This window comes from Erithacus rubecula (genome assembly GCF_903797595.1).
Source record: "Erithacus rubecula genome assembly, chromosome: 4".
Lineage (NCBI taxonomy): Eukaryota > Metazoa > Chordata > Aves > Passeriformes > Muscicapidae > Erithacus > Erithacus rubecula.
The window spans coordinates 16,507,666-16,530,166 of record NC_136686.1 but is presented as its reverse complement, the minus strand read 5'-3'; the positions used below and the strand labels follow the sequence as shown (position 1 = coordinate 16,530,166).

The 22,501-nt window shown below is 39.4% G+C and overlaps 2 protein-coding genes across 5 annotated transcripts in view; one reads left to right on the top strand and one right to left on the bottom strand.

Moving 5' to 3' along the window:
* MYBPC1 (myosin binding protein C1) overlaps positions 1 to 22,501 on the bottom strand; it is a 151,657-nt gene that overhangs the window by 6,036 nt on the left and 123,120 nt on the right. The window lies entirely within an intron of this gene.
* Positions 8,520 to 22,501, top strand: part of GNPTAB (N-acetylglucosamine-1-phosphate transferase subunits alpha and beta) — a 38,783-nt gene continuing 24,801 nt past the window's right edge. For 2 of the 4 annotated variants that reach the window (XM_079303468.1, XM_079303469.1), the window contains exons 1-7: positions 8,521 to 8,727; positions 13,208 to 13,293; positions 18,613 to 18,732; positions 20,364 to 20,405; positions 21,059 to 21,264; positions 21,965 to 22,029; positions 22,224 to 22,358. In XM_079303468.1, coding sequence (XP_079159594.1) covers positions 8,611 to 8,727; positions 13,208 to 13,293; positions 18,613 to 18,732; positions 20,364 to 20,405; positions 21,059 to 21,264; positions 21,965 to 22,029; positions 22,224 to 22,358 — 771 coding nt within the window. In that variant the 5' untranslated portion in view covers positions 8,521 to 8,610. Of the gene's footprint in view, positions 8,728 to 9,572; positions 9,612 to 13,207; positions 13,294 to 18,612; positions 18,733 to 20,363; positions 20,406 to 21,058; positions 21,265 to 21,964; positions 22,030 to 22,223; positions 22,359 to 22,501 lie in introns of those variants that run through there. The other 2 variants (XR_013773952.1, XM_079303470.1) reach the window with 2 other exon arrangements.

Below are 22,501 nucleotides of genomic sequence, written 5' to 3'. Positions count from 1 at the left end.
GATCCGGGTAGAAAAATCCCCTTCCCCAAACATATTGTTTTTTAATATCTCTGCATGGTTTTTACATTGAATAGTTACAGTAGCATTTACTTCTCCGGTTTGGTAAAGAACCTTCTGGAAGATGGAAAGATGGAACAGCAAGTGACACAAGAAAATGGCAAGCAGTAAAAGTTTGGAACAAGAGCAAGAGAGATATAATTCAGCTACTTCTTGAGATCTGTTGCTACACACAAGCACTAGGGAAAAAAAAACAGCCTCAGTCTGTGAATACAATGTCTAAATTCTTTTATTAACGACAGGTTAGTAACTGGTTTATTAACATAGATTGCACCAGAAATACATTTACAGAAGGAATCAAATATACTACCTGTAACTTCTTCAAATTACTGTATGAAGCATTCAAGCTGGTTTGTGGTACCTCTTCCCTTCCTCTTTGGGCATGTGCCAGTATCTGTACCCTTCTCTCAGTAACAAAAGCATGTGTAAACTATTCCCATTTCTGACACAAAGTTTGGAATAGCAGCAGTAACAACCCACATAATCTGTGAAGTCTTATGCTGTGAGGCATTCATGGCATGACGTTAATATTTCTAAAAGTTGATGTGATTAAATTATAAAGCAGTTTTCAGGTGTTACTGTTTAAGAGATGGTTTATTTTGCTCCATTTGTTTTGGGTCCTCTCTGTAGATAACTAGATTATGTCTAAATGTCTAACCAAAATGCAGGTAAAGGATGTCAAGAAGATTGGACAAGTCAAAAACTGGCAGGTCCCTTAAGAATGAAAAGAAGTAACTACTGGGTTGAAACTGTATAATTTCACCTCTCAAAAAACCCCCAACCCAAACCAAACCAACAAATAACAAAAAAATAACAAACCAAAACCAAGCAACCCCCCGAAACAACAAACAAACAAAAACAAATAAAAGCTTCCTCTGGTGCAGGACAGATTAATAGCTTGCAATAATGATGAGGTGTAAAAAGGTTTATTCCAGAATTTCTAGAGAAGATTAGCTCTCAAAATGTATTTTTTTACTACTCTATATATATACCCTAATACATACCCTCTCTGTATTTTCAGTTACTTCTTGGGTGACAGTTTTTCAAATAAAAAGTTTACTGGGAAGGGCTATAAAGAGCAAGACTCTTTAGCTGCAGATCAACCATTCTCCAGTGGCTTTGTTGTCCTTCATTCTAAATGAGGTAGTGAACATGCTGAAGCAGTTAGTGGGAGAGTTTGGCTCTTTCATTTCAATAATTTTGGCAGTACATTTTTGTAGAAGCACATTTTTAGTGAAAAGAAAATCATTCAAAGTGAAATGGGAGCTTTTTATGTGGCATTGTCATCTGAAAGAAATACCTTTGCAGTTTTCTTAGTGGTACACAGTAGCTGGCAGTAAATTGCTAACTGAAGATTAGGGGAAGTAATGAAGTTCATGACCTGAGTCAAATTAGAATGCAAAGGGATTGAAAGAATCAGACTCTAAACAGAAAGAATTTGATCAATCCTAGGAAAAGCTATCAAAAATAGGTTTGTTCTCAACATCAGAAGTGGCTAATGATGTGGTTACATCCAACACAAAACCTCTTGGAAATGGGGAGTACTGCTGAAAAATCAGATTCTATTTCCATATGTTATTCTAGATTTGCCAGCACAATTTATGGGTGTTGATTTGTCTACCACTACCACATCATACTGTTAAATATAGGGCACTCAATTATTTCCTCCTGCATACCATGCTTTGCACACTGCTTGCTGAATTACTGTTTGCTTCTTTCATGAGCTTCCTTTTTCTGTGTCTGACCACAGCTGATGCCAAGGGCTAACAGGGCCAGAGGGAGCTGCTATGTGTGTTTCAGAGCAATATTGTGGAATCTGTTTATGTTGAAACTACTTGATTCCAGCTGATATATACGTAACAAACAGATGTAACTAGTAAAATGTAGTTGTACAAAATCTAAATATTGTGTCCAATTTTGTCTTTTCAGTTTTAACAAACTGTTCTTTCCATCCTTTCTTGGCCTTTGTCCATGTCCTTCATAGTTCTTCTATGCTACATAGCAAATCTCTTATGATCACAAAAAACATGGAAAAAAGGCAGAATTGTTTTTGTTCAGTAAAAATGCAGTAATAGCAGTGTCATGAGGTACAAATGGTCAGCTTTGTCACTGGCAATGAGCACTGTTATAACCTGTGGAGAATCACTGCTTCTTCTTTGTTTGAGGATCTCTGGATTGAGAAACAGCTGGTGCATCTTGGGACTCTCAAAGGAAAGATCATGGCCTATAACTGTGTCTTGTCTCTACCAGCTCCTTCACACTCATGAGCAGCAGTTAATGGCTGGACTCGATGGTCTTAGAGGTATTTTCCAGCCTAAAGGATTCTATGTCCCTATCTTCTGAAATAGATATGAAGAACAGCTAATACAGCTTTCCAAAAAGGTATTGTAGCAATTATTCCCACTCTATTCTCTATGTAGTCTCTGAAGCATTTTTTAAACATAAAAGTATATTTTCAACCATCAAAGGAAATTGTTCATCCTGAAGAGATCTTTAAACTATTCAATCCCTCTGTCTGATACTGTGATCCATACCAAATGATGGAGAGCTAACTAACCCAAATTAGATGCTCTTCTAATGTTATGAGTCTCCATCTCACCACTGTGATGTAAAAGGTTAATATTATTTGATACAGCCACAAGATCCTACTGACCACTGTAAATCATTAAAAGCACCTCCATTATTTTCTGCTGTGTGCTGCTGAGTATATTTAAAAGACTGCCCTGTCCATTTCAACCATCAAATCTATACAGTCTGTTCTCTGTGCCATTGCAACCTGGCAGGATTAACAAAAGAAACATAAATTCCATCACTATGATGTAACAATGACATCAGTGTACTAAAGGCCCTGTGTTTCCAGTGTTAAAGTAAAAAATAATGCCTTCTTACACTTTAGAATAATCAAACATTTCATAGAATCAGACTACTGTGAGAAATTCTGTTCTATCCTATTCTATTCTACTCTAGTTAAAATGATAGTTAAATATCAAGGACAATGAACTCTAATTGTATATTTTCAAAAGGAAAGATAAAATTTAATATTTAGAACATAAGATTACATTCATATATTTCCTAATTTACTAAATACATTAAATCATAGCCTGGGGAGATTTTCCAGGCTGTTTCATCCACTTCATTAGGGACTTTGGAAACAGACATACAGATATGATTCGGATTGAAGGCTACCATCTATTTAAATTTGGGTTTACCATTGCTAAGAGCATATCTCTTTAAGAAGGAAGGGCTTACTATATAGAAAACCAAGGACAAAAAACACAACACCTCAAAAAAATAACAAAAGCCCCAAAGCAACCAAAACCAAGAGCAAATGCCAGATTCTGCAGAATTTCAAAAGGTTTATTCTGGCTTTCTGCAAGCATTTATTATTTTAGTTTGAAGTGTGCAGGAAATAACAGATTTTTCAGAGTAAAATGTTGGCGAATATTATGCTTAGAAAATCTGATTTTGCTGCCAGGTGCATATGCTGCCTCAGCTTCATCTAGATGCTCACTTTCAGAGATTTTTCCAATGGCATTGTTCCAGTCCTTTGCTCTCTAGGCACTGCTTTTTCATCTGTTTATGAGAGACTATTGTTTTCTCTTTAGTTATACCTCATTTTTACCCACCATGCTCTTCAGATTATTTTAAATATTCTTTCCAGTACCTGCACAAATATAAAGGAAATGGAAAGGGTAGGAACTAACTGATGTTTCAGAGATATTTTTTCCAGTAGAGAAATGAGTACAGTAGAGAAATGGGTATGAAGAAAAAAAAAATCCACATTCTATGAAGAAAATCTGAAAATTTTCAAGTAAAAAGTCATAAATATCCCTTGCTTACCTGTCCAGAGGGCTGGGAGCAGAACATCTGAGGGTTTTCAAAAGTACTGAAATACTGAGCGTGATTTTAAAATCTCCACTTTTGCTGCAATACTAAGTGAAAACTCTCACTAGCTGCATATAATTAGAATGCATTTGCTCATGAGTCTAAAATTACTGTAGACTGATTAAGAGATAATCCATTAGAAGACACAGCAATGAGGTCTAACTGTCTCCAGAAACTGATCACTTATATTCAATCTCTATTTTGGAAGTAATGTCAGTGGGACTGAGTCTCATCAAAGCCTAAGAGCTCTATAAATGGTAAGTCAAAATGAGATTATGAGTTGAAGGATAGAACACTGTTCAGCCACTGTCTTTTGTTCTTTTATGTTCTGAGTGACTAATGTGATTTAATTATTGTATTTGATGGATAGTGGTACTACCAAATTCACAGTGCCATACCAAGATATTAATTCCAGTATGCCTAAGGCTAATGCTTTAAATTTCAGAAGCATAGATATTATAGCTTTTGGGAGAGTGGAGTGGCAGAGAGAGAAGGCCTAGAAGGCCCCAGTTCCTTTCCATAGAGAGTGCTTATTCAGCTCTTCAAAGTAGTGACAAACTCTCCACAGGTAAGTCTCTACCCTTTATTCTGAATTTTTACTTGCCTCACTTGAGTCTCCTCTGAATGCTTAGAAGTTCAGAGCATTCACAAATGAAACCAAAATCCCTAAGAGTGAACTACTGGGCCTTCAGAGTACTAGGAGCTATCTCCTGTATTGTGAAAATTCAGACTTCAAGTGGAACAGGCATCAAACTTGCTGAATTTTGTCTTTATCTTTGTGGTCACTAGTTTTTGCCTCATAGAAGTGCTACAAGCTTAACTCATGTTTGTGAAAGAGGCCATACAGAGATGAACACAGGAAACATATGTTGATGTTAATTCTCTTTTCTTTAGAACAAGATTCATGAAATATCCAGTGAATAATATTCTTGGCTAACTTGAGATGTTTGGTTGATTATTTATTGTCTTCTGCCTCAACCAAAGATAATTACACTGCTGCCTCGGATATTTAGCTCTTACTGCTCTCCTTTCCCAGCAAATGCAAAAGAGAATGCAAAAGACATGGAAAGAGCTACTGTTGGATAAGTTTACCATGTCCAGTAAGAAGTTCTGCCTTCCTCAAGATTTTGAACATTATAGAATTCCATTTCTGTTGAATGAAAGTAAATATTACTTTCCTTTTTCCCCCTTAGAAAGGTCAAATTTAGTAAAAAAACATGAAAAATTCAGTTTTCAAAGAATTTACAAAGAAAAAATATTGGTGAAGGCCACTTGCAGAAAATCAAGATCAAGATAAAGTGTGTTTATAACTATTTGACTGCTTGTTTAGATTACATCATAATCCACAGGAGGCATGCCTCTTTGTTAAGTGCTGCTACGTGCACCTTTGAGTTAATACAAATACAAGAACAGTCAAGTAGATTATCCCAAGAGCCCAATGGTTTACATGGATAATGACTTGGCAAGGCCCTTAAGTATATGTTGGATTAAAATGGCAACACCTATTTTTTACATATCCTGACATCTAGTGGAATTTTTTGCTCCTAGCAGAATATCTGGGTTCATTTGCATCTCCACTGACTGGGAGAAATGGAGAAAGTTAAGTATTCTCTTCTTGGATACAATTATAAAGTTCTCACCTGGGGAACCGTGTAGGCAGTGCATTAGATAAAATGTGAAAACAGAAGGATTTGGCCTGAGCCCTGCTCCTTTCAGACACATGCCCACAAAGACAGCTGCAAAGAGATACAAGGCCCCTGATCTGGGTTCTGGTTTTGGGCTTGGAAATAATTTCTAGTGACAGACATAGAATAATCCCAGCAATTTTGATACATTGTCTCAAAAGGTATTTGAGCCTGCATCTGCTACCTTATACCTTAACAGCTTGCCATTAATTAGAAAGTTGAGGGTGGCCTTGTTTTCATCCATATTCCATGCCTTTCACAGAATCACAGAATCATCAAGGTTGGAAGAGACTTAAAAGATCATTCAGTTCAACCATCAACCTACCATAGTCACCCCTAAAATGCATCCCCAAGTGCCATATCCAGATGCCTCTTGAACACTTCCATAGATGGTGACCCTAATACCTCCCTGTGCAGCTTATTCCAGTGCCTGACCAGTCATTCAGTGATTTTTTTTATTTCTAATGCCTTATCTAAAACTTTCTTGGCACAACTTGAGGCCATTTCCTCTCACCCTCTCACTTGAGACATGGCAGCAGTGATCAGCTCCCAACTCACTACAGCATCCTTTCAGGTGACTGTAGAGAGCAATGAAGTCCCTTCTGAGCCTCCTCTTCTCCAGACCAAACAACCTCACTTACCTGGAATAATTAAAACTTTGGTGGACTGAAGGCTGAAAGAGTCTATGAGTCCATGGAAAAATGGAATATAAGGGAACATCTGGAGTATAGAGTCCTGTTTCCTGTCATAAGCTGGTTAGGCTGTATCTCAAAGCTTGGATAGGTATTCCTGCTATTCCTATTTGAAATATATTCCAGAACATGGCTTTGTCTTCTTTTTGTGTTTTGTTTTGTTTTGGGCTTTCCTGTGTTTAGTTTTAACCTGGTGACAGTATTGCATTTAGTTTAAGTAAGTTTCTCATCTCCATTTCTGTGACATAAACAAGTCAAAACCTTTTAGTGTCTTTTTAGAAAGAAAGATCTGGTTTTTCCTTTTCATGCACCTGTTTCAGTTTAAATATACATTCCTTGAATGTAATAAAGGACAGACAGAGTGCCATCATGTTTTGTTCAGCACCTTTTTGTATCTCTGTCTCTAATAGTATGCTTTGTCTGACACTTTATAAAATAATTTAAAGATTATGTGAATTTTAATGGCTTTATCACACTGGTATCATATGAAAGCATTTATTAGTCTATATAAATGTATCATTTCACACTTAGTAGTAATTATTAATCCACATCTTGAAGTAATTCCTCTTCCCCTCACAGGTTTTTTGCTTTACATTGGTGGTATATCTCCCAGCTTCATCTTTTCAGCACATTCAGTTTCATTTCTGCATTTACACTGGATTGTTGACCAGAAATAGATTTCTTTTACCAGAAATAGGGGGTTTTCTCAAAATCTGTATATGTGCTTTACCTCAGTTCCCAATGTAAACCTCAGTCTGCTGATTCAGAATACCAGGCCATCACTGGTACTGCTGGCACAATGCTGTAGATGATGGTAAGAGAAGCTGCTAGGCAGTAATAATAGCTGAGTAATAGCAGTTTAATAAAAATAGCACAGTGCTTAAGCAGGAGAAGCAGGTGAGGGAATATGTAAAGATTATATTCCCTTAGGGTAGTACTTTGGCACGTGGGTGAGAACATATGAAGGAGAGAATGTTTAGCTAGAGTCTTCTGTGTACCAAGAGTGGAATGCTGGGTTATCATGAAGGGCCAAATAAGAATCATCAGGCTGATAACACACCACAGAAGGAGGAACACAGCACTATGAAGTGGGCTCTGAGGCTCTGCAGGTAACCCTGGTAAATTTGCCATCCTGTCCCATGGCCCATTGTCAGGAAAATCCACAAATGCCAGAGGTTTATATCCAAAAATGAGACAGAGGAGTCCCACAACTTTATTTGAGTAAAGAGAGTGAGTCCCCCGGGGCACACACCCGCGGGGTTTGTTCTCTCGAGGTTTGGGAGGGCGCAGCCTCCTTTCATCCTAAACTCCCCTCTTCTTGCCCTCTTCCTTTCCCCACTGGCTGAGGTACAGGGAAGGTACAGTCCTACCACATATCCCCCTTGAACTTACTATTTTACCCCAAAGTTCAAATCCTCAGGCTTGTGCATCCTCTTGTTTGTTTCAGGAGCCGAGCTGTCCAGGCTCTGCATCAAACCTGCTGCCCAAAGCCAGCGGGGACACTAAACCCCATTTCCAAGATGTTAACACCCATACCTTCAGATTGTAAGGGCATGAGCTTTCCTCTCACCCTGGACAAAGACAAAATACAGTGGCATTAAAATGTAAATGGGAGCAGGGCTCAGTGGCTTGGGAGAGATGTACCAAAGAGCTGTGCCCTCTTGGACACTACTACAGTACAGCAGGTGTAGTCCTCTCACAGCACCACCGTGTAAATACTGGGACAAAGTTCGGGAAAGGGTCGGGCACTGTTACTTCACACAGGAAACATAAGATCACAAGGACGATGTTTGTGACTTCTGAAAGTCACTGCAGGGAGTTTAAAGAAATACTTAGAAGACCTTTTGATGCAGGGACAGCCTACAGAGACAGGTGTACTTGGCCTCTCGCAGGCTCCGACAGCCCAACACTCTGCCCTGGCACCAGCGGTGCCTCCGCCTGATCAATACTCGCGAACTGTTCTTGAAGAACTCCATCAGTAACCCTCTCTAGCCTGTTGATTCCCATTCCACGAACCCATCTCCGCACTCCATTTCTGTGCCACAACACGCACGGACTGCTCAAATTAAATCTCGGCAGGCGGCTCGGCCGTGTCCGGCCATGTCCGCAGGCCCGCCGCCAGGGAGCAGCCGGGAGCGCCGCTCCCTCAGCGCGGCCCCGCGGCCGCCGCCAGGGGGCGCCGGGCGCCGCCGGAAGCGGGACGGGCGCTGTGCCGGCGGCCCCGCCCGGCGCAGGCAGCGCGGGCAGCGGGGCCGGGCCGGGCCGTGCGGGGCGGCGGCCGCCGGCGGGCCATGCTGCTCAAGCTCCTGCAGCGCCAGACCTATACCTGCCTGTCGCACAGGTATGGGCCCTGCCTCTGCCTCGGGGGCCTCGTCCTCATGATCGTCTCCGCCCTGCAGTTCGGGGAGGTCAGTACAGAGCCGCGCCGGCGCGGCGTGGCTGTCCCCCTTGCCCTGCCTGCCTCCTTCCCTCCGTGCCGAGCCCAGCGGTGCCGGCGGGACAGGCGCAGCGCCGCGGCTGCACGGCCCCGGGGGGATTTGGGCTGTTCTGCCCCGGGGGAGCCGGGTAGTTGTGTTGTCCCGCGAGCAGCGAGCTCCCTCTCCGGGCGCTGCGGGTGACAGGTCCCGCCCATCGCCGCCTGCCCCCTTCGCGCCGTGCCGAGGGCGCTGCCGCAGGCCCGCCGTGCCCCCGGGACCGGCTGGCTCTGCCCGTGCCCCCAGGACCGGCTGGCTGTGCCCGTGTCCCCGGGTCCGGCTGGCTGTGCCCGTGCCCCCAGGACCGGCTGGCTGTGCCCGTGTCCCCGGGTCCGGCTGGCTCTGCCCGTGTCCCCGGGTCCGGCTGGCTCTGCCCGTGCCCCCTGCTGGGCTGCGGGCAGCGCCGGCGGCCGCAGCGCGCCCGGTGTCCCCTCGGGGCTGAGCTGGGTCTGGCAGGTGACACAGCCCTGCGGGCTCGGGCGGCTGCTGTTTGCTGCTCTTGGGCAAGTCTCTTCGCCTTCCCTCATCAGGTGACTTACTAGTGCTGTGTTTTTGTTAGAGTCTTTGAAAGCCTCTTCTGCATGTCACCTTCGCATGTGGACTGGGAGTGGCAGAATCTTTACCTTCTCTGGAATTTAAGGAGTTAAATGTATCCTCCCTCCAAGCTTCGCAGCAGTCTGCTATGCTCGCTACTTGTTACTTAGTTCACTCTCATTATTTTGTAAATGATGCAATGTAGTTGCACTTTTTTCTAGATATGAATTTACACGGATGTGTTGAATGTTTAAATCTTCTTTTCACATTGTCCTGTAGATTTGGTAAGTCATCAGTGAAGGGATCTGGAGAGAAGAGAATGAATCCTACTGCAGTGTTTATTAATGCAGTGAAGAATCAGGGTAATCAAGTATTTTTGTCAGTCTGAAAGGATGGCATTGTTCAGTAAAAACCGACTTTTTTTTTTTTTCCTCTGTTTTAACTTTATGGCTCTTTCAGATAGAGGGGGGAAAAATAGAAGAGTTATAAAGAGTATTATCTGAAATTGTTGCATGTACCACATGCAAAACTTTTTGTGTACTAACAGAACTTTGCATAATCTCTGTGGTCTTGCAGGGACCACAAGTTCCTGAAATACTTCAAAGCCATCAGTAAATTGATTGTAAAGTACTCTTAGGCACGTGTTTGTACATGATTATCAACTTGGATCGATGTAGTTTTTTAATGGCGCTGTGAAACAGGCACAGTTTTGCATTTCTTCAGAATGGGGACTTTAGCCCAACTTTGGATATCATAGAACTTTGAATGTTTTTAAAAATATTTCAGTAGTTGTCCAAGTTATCACTGAGAATCAGTCAAAATCACTGCTCAGGTGTTCCTGCACAATCTTAGTTTGCTGCTTCCAACCCTTTAAAAGCAACTTGGAAAGCTTAGATACAAATTAGAGACTGAGCAGAACAGGAAGTTTCATGTAGGAGTAGATTTTCCAAATTATATGTGATGAAGAAAGGAAAGTGACCAGTAATGTTTGTGGGGTTTAAAAAAAAAAAAAAAAAAAAAGCTAAAAACACACCTGCACTTTTTTTTTTTTTTTAAATAAATTTTCTTTTCCAGGGTGGTAAATAAGCCTGGTGAGAGATGTTTGCATGCATCTTTCTTTTTGCTTTTGCATTTTGGTAAACAGTGACTTAGGAGAGACAAGGCTTGTGAGAATGAACACTGTTAGACCTCTTCCAGCAGCTATTGTGGTAATGGAAAATGCTTCTTCAGTACAGGATCTGCAAGACAGCAACTCATAAAAAACTATAAAGCTGTTTGGGAATGGAAACCAAGAAATCTTTCTAGAAGTTTGCAGCTTAACCACTTTAGCCATCTGTGGGAAACTCAAGCAATAAAAAGCAGCGTGAGGCAGCGCTTATCACACCCTGATGTCTGAACAGCATTTGCACTTCTGCTTTTCCCCCCATCCCTGTTCCCAGCTTTTTTTTTGTTCTAGTAGGCAAAATTAGGTCTGATTTCTTAGGTTTATACCAGTCCTATAGGTGGAGTAAAAATGGATGGTTAGGGCAAATGATTTGAGATTGATAACGATGTTCTCACAGTCAGAAGCTGCAAATTGGCTTAATTTGAAGGAAAACCTTGAGTGAAATACTAGGGCATTGAACATGACTGAGAAATATTTCTGCAAAAACATACAGGGCAGCTAGTTCTGAGTCAGTACTGTTTCCTGTTTGTGAGATGAGCTTTAAGTGTTAGGACAGTTTGATTATAAACCCTTCTTGGCCATGCTTCTGTAGGTAGCTCTGCTTTTTAAAATGCTTTCTAACCAGAACAGGCTAGAGCCAGTGCTATCATGTCTGATACAGTGTCCCCTAATAGGCTGTGTCTCTCCCTGTGCTTTTTAATGTTCCCCTGGTGTTTTTATGATATCCGTATGTAAAGTTGAAGCAAAACAGCTTCCAGGCATTATTGCACCATGCATAGTGTGTCAGGAGGAAACAGTTGCAGGGAAAAAATGTGTTGGGTAGGAAGTTTTTTACTTAGTTCTTTGATGTGTTCTGAAGAGATCTGTCCTCTTCTTTTTGGCTGTGGGTACCCAAAAGACCAAGAAAAACGTCTGGGATGATTAATGTTGCTATTCTGGAGATACATATTACTCATATAATGTATTCTTCCTCAAATACTTCTGTATTTCTTCTAGACACAGATCAGTCACAAGTGTCAATTCGTCATTACCAGTAGGAGTAAATGTTTCCACGTGATTATGAACTTCTAGTGTGGGCTATATTAAACATGGCATTTGGCAGAAGGACTTAATGAGTTGTGCATTAAAAAAGTGTAATAGTGTGGGTTTTTAAGACAGTTCCTGACCTTGGTATTTGAGGGAGGAGATTTTTATGCTTACCTGGACAGTCTGTGTGAGGGGAATGGGAGTGTGCTGATGTGATTCTGGTTACAAAGAGACCATTTGCAGCTCTGGCAGGAATTGCAGTGTGTGCTCTTGTCACCCAGGCACACGATGGAGCTTCCCTGCTCTATGGAAGACTTTAATTTGTTTTAGTGTCAGTGAGGGTAGAGGGATGTGCAACCTCTTAAGAGGGAGGATGGTTTGTTTATGGTTTTGAAGGTGACCTTAGAGAAATAGTAGATGTCCTAGTTCCCACAATACAGGAAATAAGCATTAATATTTAAATCCAGAGAGAGTGGTGTAAAGTAACTGCAATAAGTACTGTGCTTTCCTGATTTTCTGTCTTTTTGTTTTGTTGTTTTAATTTGTTTGTTTGTTTGTTTGTTTGGGATTTTTTTCCCCTCTCCAGTATGTATAAATATGTATTTATCCCAGTAAATTAAGCCACCGTGCCTTCAACTCTAAAACAGCACATGATGCCACTGTAGTTTCAAGGTTGGATTTTCACTGTAAAAGATGTCATATCAAGTTTATCTCAGAGGAGGACATATGTTTTAGATTGCTTCTGTCTCAAAATACTTGGACTTTTTTGTTATGTCAGAGCATATTTACCACTTTTAGTGTTGAAAAATTGTGGGTTTTTTTCCTGGCTGTTTGCAAAGCTCAGATTTTAGAGGTCTGTATACTCAGTATATCCTGTATGTGAACAGAAAAAGATAAGCAAAATTGTGCAGGGGTGTGTGTGTGTGTTAAGGGTTTCCTGCTTGTATCAATGTATATTTCATTTAGGTCTCAGTTTTGGGAATACATTCCTGAATTTTTACATGCTAAGAAAATAGGGGGAGGTGACCTAAATAAAAGGTAATTTAAAAAGTGAAATCCTTTGTTGCAGAGAAAAGCAAAGTTTGTTTAAATTAAGCATGCTCTTCAGTTCTGGGTCTGATTGCTGCCTCATAATTTAGTTGAGATTGTGATCTGCTCAGTTCATTAATGCATAGATTGATTTGAATGAAATCAGTTGGGGTTAAACATTTCAAAAGATGAAAATTAAGTGTCTGACTTTAGAAGGTGGTGACATCAAGTGGTTTATTACCATCGGGTTGGATGTGACATACAGAATAAAGAGGACACCCTTATTATTCTGTTCAGGTGTGTGTGTGTGTTCTCCAGTTTATGTACTCTTAACAAAGTGTGATCTTAAGCTATTGACTACATCACAACAGCTTATTATATTCATTGGTGCAAAGCAATTAGTGTCAATATATTTGGCAAAAGTTTTGTCAGTATTTAATAAGGCTCATATACTCATTTACTTATGCATGTAGCCTGACTACAGAAATGCTTTATGTATCTTTTTTAATCAGTTTCTATGCTAATGGCCCTGTCTTCTTCCTTGCTACAGATACACTTGGAATTCATCAATTGCTGTTTCTTCTACTGACTCTGTTTGGCTTACAGGCCAGTTGTCAAGCCTCTCCATAGTGGTTTTGTTTTTTGGTTTTTTTTTTGCAGGTTGTCTTGGAGTGGAGTAGAGACCAGTATCATGTTATGTTTGATTCATACAGAGACAATGTCGCTGGCAAATCATTTCAGAATCGGTGAGCTTTAGCTGCACTTGACACTATTGCACATTTTACTAATTAAATATTTAAATAAAATATGTTAGTTGAAGTAACATACTGTTGAGTAGAACTTTATGGGCTCTAAGTCTGCAGCAGATTTTAAACTTAATGAGTGTTTAAATTGTATATAATCTCCCAGTCTGGGAGACTGACCTTTGAAAACTATAGTTATATAATAAATTTACATTTGAAATGTGTTTAGTTCCTCTGGTCTGTGAAACATCAAAAAGGTGGCATTGTTAACAATGAAGGGAGGCCATGATGTGTTTTCCAAGTTAAGATAGGAAAACATAAATACTGTTTCCATGTGCTTAACATTTCAGTATTCAGTGTTTTGAGAAGTTATTTTTAAATTACCATATGTTTTCTATGATGTCTTATGAGGATCATTATTTAGCAGAAGTTAGAAGCTTTTAAAAGCTGAGTGCATGGGAGAATCTTTCACAGCCAGTTAGAAACCAAGTCATATGGTTCATTAATTTCAGTTGTGTTTACTGCTACACGACTTCCTGTGGTTTCATCATTCATGTCTGAATAGCCATGGGGTCTGTTGCTCAGGGAGTAAGTGGACTGTGCATTGGTCAGTGGAAAAAAGCTACTTAGCAGCTATCATCTGACTCTTAATATTGATACACTTGACTGGGATACAAACTAACCTGAAAGTAGAAGCCTTAATCTGCCTTGAGGTTCATTGCATCATGGAACAGTAGAAATTATCAGATCCATTTCAGTGGATGACAGATAAAAGCAGAGTGATGCAGCTTATATGGATGAATAGCTTAATGTTTACATGTTTTAGCAGTACTGAAGTGAAACATGTCAGTTTGGTCCTGTCACTACTAAGATGCCTGACTTAGTGGTAATTAACTGGAGTGTTTTTATAAAACCATTGACTTTTTCCAAAACAAAATCATGAATCTTACTGTTGTGATGTAGATAAAGTCAGTTCCCATTTTTGCCATTTTCTTACTTCATTTTGGTTATGTGAAGCACTCCTTTGCTAACATTCATTTCTGTGGATTGTGAGCAAAACATCCAGTACCAGGAACTATTGGCTGCCTGAGCAAAAGCTTAAGGTTTTCATGATGGGTGCTTAAATTATTCCAGCTCACCCACATGCCTTTAACAATCTTATCTCAGGAGTAAAAGGGAAGTTTGCTGTGATATTTGTGTGCAGCTACCAACTTCCTCTAAAAATTCAGACCAACAAGAAGTCTTAGTGGAGGCATACTTTAAGGCATTTGCTAATTTTTAGATGTCCCTTGTCAGGGATTCAGTTAATTTTTATTATCAAACTTCACAAATGCAGTAATGGACCCTGCCTTGCAGCAGCCACTTGCATCAGTGGTGGTTTGGTGGAGTTTTTTGGGTGGTGTCAGTGCAACATATAGAGCTAAACATAATCGGAGGACTTACAGATTGAATCTAGCTCGTCCAGTGATTTTAATCTGTTCCTATTTTAGTGCTAGAGAAAAATACTAAGAATTGGAAAATAGGAGGCTTGTTGGTTAGCAAATTAAGCAGGTGTGCTGCTTTGTGGAAAATAAGAGCTGCATGGCCTTTGGGGAAGTATTAGTGGGCTTTCCATTGAATTTGGGTTGTGTTGTTCTCAAGGAGCTTCAGAGGTAAAATTCTCTGTTATTTCCATACAACTTCTGTGGAGAAAACCTCACTGTGAATTGTAGACAGATTGTGTGTGTGGGCAAGCTCCTTATGATGATAAACTCAAAAAGCTCATCACTCAAAAACAATGCCATCATTAGTAACACCTATTGAACACTGTTCTCTGCCAGACCAAGGCAGACCTCTGGTTTTGCCTTGGAATTTAACAATTGCTTTTGGTTGTTTTTCCTTCCTGTTGCAAACCCTTGGCATCCCAACTGTGGCACTTTCCAGGTAGCCACATCAGCTGTTAAACTTGCTTCTTATATTGCTCAGGGTCTTACAAAGCTTGAAAGAGTACACCAGAAATTCCAGGGCTTTTTACCAAGGCACTTTATCCAAACCCATTTTTGAAGACTAAGTTTTGATATGAAAATAAAAAGGGAGAAAAGGAAACTAAATAATGGAGTTCCATGCATGGGTGTTTTGGATGAGGACTGCATTTTATTACTTGCAAATGGTGTAGTAAATATAGTTTACTTACTGTAAAGCTTAACTTTCCTATTCCAGGATGTCCTGTTTAAAACTCAAAAATTTATATGGTAAGATGTGAAGGAATAATCTCCATCTTTTAAAATGTGAAGACTGATTTCAGTATGGTGCAGCAATTGAAAGCTGTCAATGGTTAACCAGCTATTAACTGTTGAGCTGAAGGCTGGAGAGAGGAAAAGATGGACAAATCAGGGAGCAGGAATAGCAGTGGAACAGCTGAGTTACTGTTAGTGCATAATTACAGAGCAGAAAGAGACAGGAGAGCTGGGAGGTTTACTGTGAACAGCTTAGACTTATGTTGTTCATAAAGAGGCTCAGCAAGGTTGGAGATCACCATATGGTAGCTTGGGAGAGATCCAAAATCTTCTGTACTCCTTCAGCAGCAGTGGATGTTGAGACAAAAGTTTGTCTTCTACCTACAGTCTCAGGTGTGACAGTGGTTCTCTTATGTAAACATATCATGGGTATGGAGACTTCCTGCCACTACTGTTCCCCTGTCCTGTCTGGGGGACTGGTGGCTCTGGTTTTGTCTTCAAGCAGGATTTTATGGATGTTTTAAGATTTACAAGTAATAATGGATACATTTTGTAAAGAGAAAAATGTAAAAACCTCAGTTAATTGTTTGGGAGTCTCCAAGGAATTTTCCAAAGTGGTGATTTTCTGTAGAAAGGCAATAAGGTAATTCCCACTTGGAATCAAATTGCACCTTCAAGTCACATCTGTGGATGAACCAGAAGTTAGTCATGTCAAAGAGGGGAAATAGCTGATTAGAAGGGTGGCTGTATTTAGTAAATTAACTCAGGTCATCTTGGGCTTAACCTATTTGCCCCACTGGTGTTTCTGATGAAGACTGAATGTATAAATCCATATGAAGGAAACACAGCTACAGATTTTGAGAGAGAGTTTTTGAGCTTTTCTGAACTTCTACAATCTGAAGAAAACTCTGAATGTTAAAATAGTGTGTGAAACCAGTACTACTGAAGTGTAGTTTCTGTTCCTTTTCATTTTAAATCATTTCACAGCAAATTTCCAATGCATTCTTCTGAAAATATAAACTCTCAGTATACATTAGGAGGTCTTGAAGTCATTAAGAAAGCTTTGGCTAAGTCCAGAAAGGTGCAGTTTTAGCAGTTAATTGACTTAATTGGAAACAACAAATTGACTTGGGATGTCTGGGTTTTATTATTATGTTTGATAAATATTACTTTCTGAAACAGTGTCTGCTGTAAAGGTGCATTAAAGAAATTTCTTGAGTATTTGGACAACTTTTAAGCAATTGGACTAGTGGATCTGCAAACAATTCACTTTCTTTTTATCTGGTCTGTCTCTATTGATTGGTAAAGAAGAATGAGCTTGCCATGCCAGGGTTAATTGAGTTTACATATCTGCATCTAAGTAAAAATGCTCTTCCTCTGTGGAATTTAATAGCTTTTGTCTGTATGTGGCATAGTGTGGGAAATTATGTAGGTATATGTGCTGATGCATAGAGACACACATTTAGAAAATGGTAAAATGGAGAGAGGCTTCAGAGAAATCAAATTGGCTCATACCTTAGAAGGAGTTGGAGTTCTTTTGGACTATGTGTTCTTCAGTGAAGCCTGGGTGAACAAGCTCTGCACTTTGGCCAGAAGGCTAAAGGTTGGCCTTCAATGCTTCCACCTAAAACGCTCCTTTCTGAGCTGTAACATTCCAGGGACTATCAAACCAGTAATTGAACTGATCACAGCAGATGTAGAAAAGCTGGATGAGCTCCTGCCATTGAATTTCCACTCCTCTGGAGGATGTTTTAGTTCAAAACATGCCTTGTAAATAAACCAGAAGTTAGTTATCTCTGGAGTAAAAAGTGAAATAATTGAATAGGTGGGTATTTGTATTCAGTGGATTGACTGTTTTTGGATAGATGGGGAGTCTCCTGCAGATGTGAGAGACTTTCTGGGTGGTGCTGTCAGGGAAGGCAGCACAGCTGTTGAGATGTTCAAATTGTCTCAGAATGCCCCATCATTATCCTCTGAGAGTTGCAGCTCAGCTGGGAACAGTGGTACAGTGGTATTGAGTACAAAATGTTCCTGCCCACTGTGCTGTGACGAGCTACTGGCTGACCTTTTACCAAATTTTGTGCTTCAGTTGTTGAGTTTGAGCCAGTAGAAAATGAAGCTGGGTGCAAACTCTCTGCATGCTGTGTAAGGGCAGGTGGACAAATACTTGCCTGTAAGCTCTGTCTCTGAGTACTTTTGGAAAGATACAGTGGGTGGAGAGAGAATATCTTTGAACCTCTCTAATGCTGAGGGTCACAGGATGATGTTTTCCAATGTTTGCTAGGTCATCTACAGTTTAGTTTTTATTAAATAGCTTGACACTGGGACTTTTGAAAATAATATTTGGGGTATCCTCCTGCTATATGGGACTCAGATTCACCTATAGCAGTAGCCTGGAGTAACTGCAGACACAAAGCTGTGGGTCTTGGAGAGATTATCATTAAAAAAATAGGAAAAAGGTGCCCAAATCCCTTCCTTCTGCCTTATGCATGCTAAAAAATCTGCACCTCTCCAGAAACAGCTTCAGGATATTCAATTGTGTCAAGAATTAATTTGTGTGCCATGTCTGAAATCATGTACCTAAATTAGATTGTTGCTTTATGAAATGCCCTGTTAATATAATCTAAGAGACATTGCTAGGATAGAGACCTGAGATCATCTTGGCTCTGTGCAATTAAATAACTGTAAGTATGATTTAAGTTATGCTTCATGCTGTCCTGTCTGAAGTAGTTGGTGAATTAAGAATGCACTCAGGTCTTGGTAATGACTTGAAAAAAATTTGATGGGTTTGAAGGAGGTAGGCCATGAGTTTGAGTCAATGAAATTTAGAGCATAAAGTTAGGATTTCCTTTAGTTAATGAACAGTAAAAACCACTTTATGTCCTTTTGCTGTGCTGTTTTGTCAAAGGCTTGTGTATAATTAAGGCATCATATATATACATATATATATATATATATAGCCAAAGAGAGACTTTTTGCTTTGTCTTGTTTGCAGCCCAGACACCAAGTGTTTCTGTTGTTAGACAGAAATTGCTATTGTAGGATGCCATGAACACTTGTCATGTAATATTAAACAGCTCATGTATCTTTCCTTTGAATTATGTAGGCTTTGTTTACCCATGCCAATTGATGTGGTATACACCTGGGTGAACGGCACAGATGTGGAACTGATCAAAGAATTGCAACAGGTCAGGGAACAGATGGAGGAAGAACAGAAAATAATGAGGTAATACTCTTAGATATTTTTTTTCCTTTAACTGACAGCAGCAATCTATTGCTGTACTAGTTTTCTTCATTATTATTTTTTCCCATGTTACTCAACATGAAAATTAAAAGCACATTTTCTCACTTGTTCATTTGATTATTCCCAAAACCTCATTTCAGTTCTTCTTTTAGCTGTCAAGTGCTGTCTAATTAGAAAATTGTTTAAGATAAGAAGTAATTAAAGCTGTTGTGTCGTGAATTTGTAAAATGCTGTGTGGACAACTGTGCATTGTAAATGTTATTTTGTATTGATTTCTATAGCAGTATGTAAGTAATAACAGTAAAACTATTCCTCAAATGTATATCCTTTCTTCATCCCTTTTTTCTCTCCCCATCCCCTGGTACTTCTTTTTATTATAGACTTCATAAAATCTTAAGCATGTTTCTTAAGTTTTTGTTTTTACATTAGTTAGACTATAGTCTCACAAGAAACTGAAACATGAAAAAATAATTTAAGCATGTCTTTTATCTGTGGAAGCAAAGACATGTATTACTGCATTTGTTCTTGCAGATTGTGCTATAGAGTTCTGCAAAATTACTGATCTAAGCCTTCAAACACAGGCTGCTGCAAATACCTTGGATAATGTCTTGTAACCATTGATTTAGTTTTTGATAAGCAGCTCTGCTCACATGATCTCTTTTGGCCAGGAAATATGCTAATGGAAGGACAAGTCTGTATTTTAAGGGTAATAATAATTTAGTTCAGAATAATGGGAAGTCCAGAAGTTAGTGGATTGATCTGATTTTTGGCATGCTATGTCTTGTAGCTTGGGTACAACTGACAGTAAGGTCTCAAGGGAAATTCTTGATCTTTTCTTTATTACCTAAACACTGGAAATATTAGAACTTTAAATTCATTTACCTTAATCATAGACAGCCTCTGCTCTGAAAAGCTTTCAAATTTGTAGTAATGTTTTCCTAGCAGTTCTTATAGCTAGTATTAGTGGGTTTAGCTTTGTCATCACTCATGCTGTGATTCCTGTTTCAGGAAGGGAAAAGCACATGTTTTTTTTCCATAACACTGATTTGGAAAGTTGAAATTAAGCTTGTGAATAAGACTGGCTTCTATACCATGTTTGCTGTCCACAGGGACACCTGGTTCTCTCCCATGCAGATAATTTTTTTCATGTCCTTTGAAATCAATGAGCAGTGCTATAAAAAGAGCTGTTCCATAGACCTTATCAGAATATTTATGTTAGGCGAAACAATCAAGTCAACCTAGTTTCAGGTCGCTTCATTCTGGTTTCTTACATCAAGATCAAGTTTCTTACATCAAGTGTTTCTCACATCAAGATCACTTTTGTTAAGTAACCTAATAATAACCCCATAAATTCCTGGTAGCAGAAAGAGTCCTGCTGCCACAATTCTCAGCACAGCCGTGAGTTTTTGAGCTCCACACTGCATGTGAGAAGCAAAGGACACATGCCAATCTGTGCTTGCCCTGGCAAGGCCAGTGGCAAGGCCTTGGCAGCTTTTTATCTGGGTTATTGGTGCTTTGACATGTCCCTGACACAAGTAACAATCTGAAATTAAACTCAATTCCTTACTGTCAATTCAGTGTTTTTTAATATCCTTGTTTTAACTTTGTAATAGAGAAATCCTTGGAAAGAATGCAACAGAACCAACAAAGAAGAGGTGAGTTCTTGGGATTTTTGGGTGTAAATTGGAATAAATTATATTCTATTCATTGTTAGCTGAAAGCAGATGCTGGTTGGGGGGTGGTTTGGTTTTCTGTAGCCTATGCAGGCTTTCCTATGTCACTTCAAGAGCTCACAGCATGATAATATATGTGCTGAATAAAAGTAATGTTATTGTGACATATATGGACGGGCTTCTTATAACAGTTTCTGGAGTTTGGAATGCATATCCCTGACACTGTTTAGGGTTAGCTCCTGTTCTGAGTATGAAAAAATTTTCATGCTTTTGAATCATAAAACTCCAGGTACATATGCATTAAAAAATTCAATGTTGCTTTCACCTGCCATTTGTATATATATATTTGGCTTGGTCCTTTTGTTATTTAGAGATCTTTATATGGTCTCTCCCATGGGCAGACTTGGAAATCTTAGAAACTTTTGAAAAAACAATTATGGGAATGAACTAAGCACTACCAGTCAGATATTTGCTTTCTGCAGGAAAATAAATGTGCTTTTCAAAAATTTCCCCTTCTACATCAAATGTTGCAAATAATTAATCAGTTTTTACAAAATGTTTTCTCTTTGCATCCAAGATTGGATTATCTTCAATTGTTTAGTGGTGTTACATATACCTTTGGTATTTTGCTGCAGTGAGAAGCAGCTGGAGTGTTTGCTGACACACTGCATCAAAGTGCCCATGCTTGTCCTGGATCCTGCACTGCCTGCCAACGTCACACTGAAGGACCTGCCATCCATTCATCCTGCTTTACAAGCTGCTAACAATATGTTCTTTGTAGCAAAACCAAAAAATCCTTCCACCAACGTGACTGTAATTGTTTTTGATAGCCCTAAGGACGGTAAGAAGCTCTTTGTCAGATTCCATCCAGTTTTCTAGAGCAAGTTTTTTAGTGAGCTGCTGTGAATTAGGTTAGGGGTTAGTTTTCTTTTCCTCCAGTACTGACTTTGATGCTGATTTGCTGTTTGACTTTAGCAAGTCATTCAGTGTCTCTCTTGCCCTCAAACTGTTTCTTTAAATGATGACACTAATGATACTGTTTGCTTACCTCCCAGACAACTGATTACAGATGATTAGAATTCTGTTCTTTAAAAAGCTATTGCAAAACAGGTTTGATATCTAAATATCTGTGTTGCTCTCATAATCTCAAGAGGCTGGGGTTTAGACTGAGGAAGATTAGATTTAGAAATCCTCTTTTAATTGCTGTGAAGTCTAGTTTGAATAATGTGCAGTAACTTCTGTCCTTGTTCAAAGGATTGGCAACTGTAAAACAAAATTATTCATGTGTTTAACATCTTAGGTCTTAGAGCAGGTATGAGTTTCATATTTTAATATATGGTGCCTGACCACTAGTCTAACCACTGTTCTTTATTTTTCCACCAAGAATTATTTACCATTTATAAAGACAACTTTTCACACTATAAATATTAAAATATCTTTAATTTGCAGCAGTATTTCTTGCTTACTACAGTACAGAAAAGAAGTGACTTTATACTGGGATATAACTGGAAGTTCTTGATTTGCAATTTTATGTATTCTAGTTGAAGCTGCCCATTCTGGAATGTTAAAAGACAACAGCAAACAGATAGTATGGAGGGGTTACTTGGTATGTACATTGACCATCTGTTGATAAATTTTTATATGTGTTAAACAATCTGTATGTTTTTAGAAAGTTTCTGTGCTGTTCCATTTTTATAACTCACATGTAGTAAAAAGGAAAAGCTCTCAGAGCAGCCCTTATTGTTATGTGAATTATTCTACCTTTAAAATGGTCTTTACACTCTTTTTTCTTGTTTTCAGACTACAGACAAAGAAGTTCCAGGCCTAGTATTAATGCAAGACTTGGCCTTTCTTAGTGGATTTCCAGCTACATTCAAAGAAACAAACCAGCTACGAACAAAACTGCCAGAGAGCCTGGCCTCTAAAGTAAAACTGGTAAGGTTCTGGAGGAAAGAGTGCCTTAGTTGTACTGGTCTTTTGGAATGGCTCAGGTCTGGAATCTCACCCACCTTCCTAGGGTGGTGTTCGGATATTTCTGAGAGTAATCTGGGAATTTTTGTGTGATTCTTCCCTGAGTA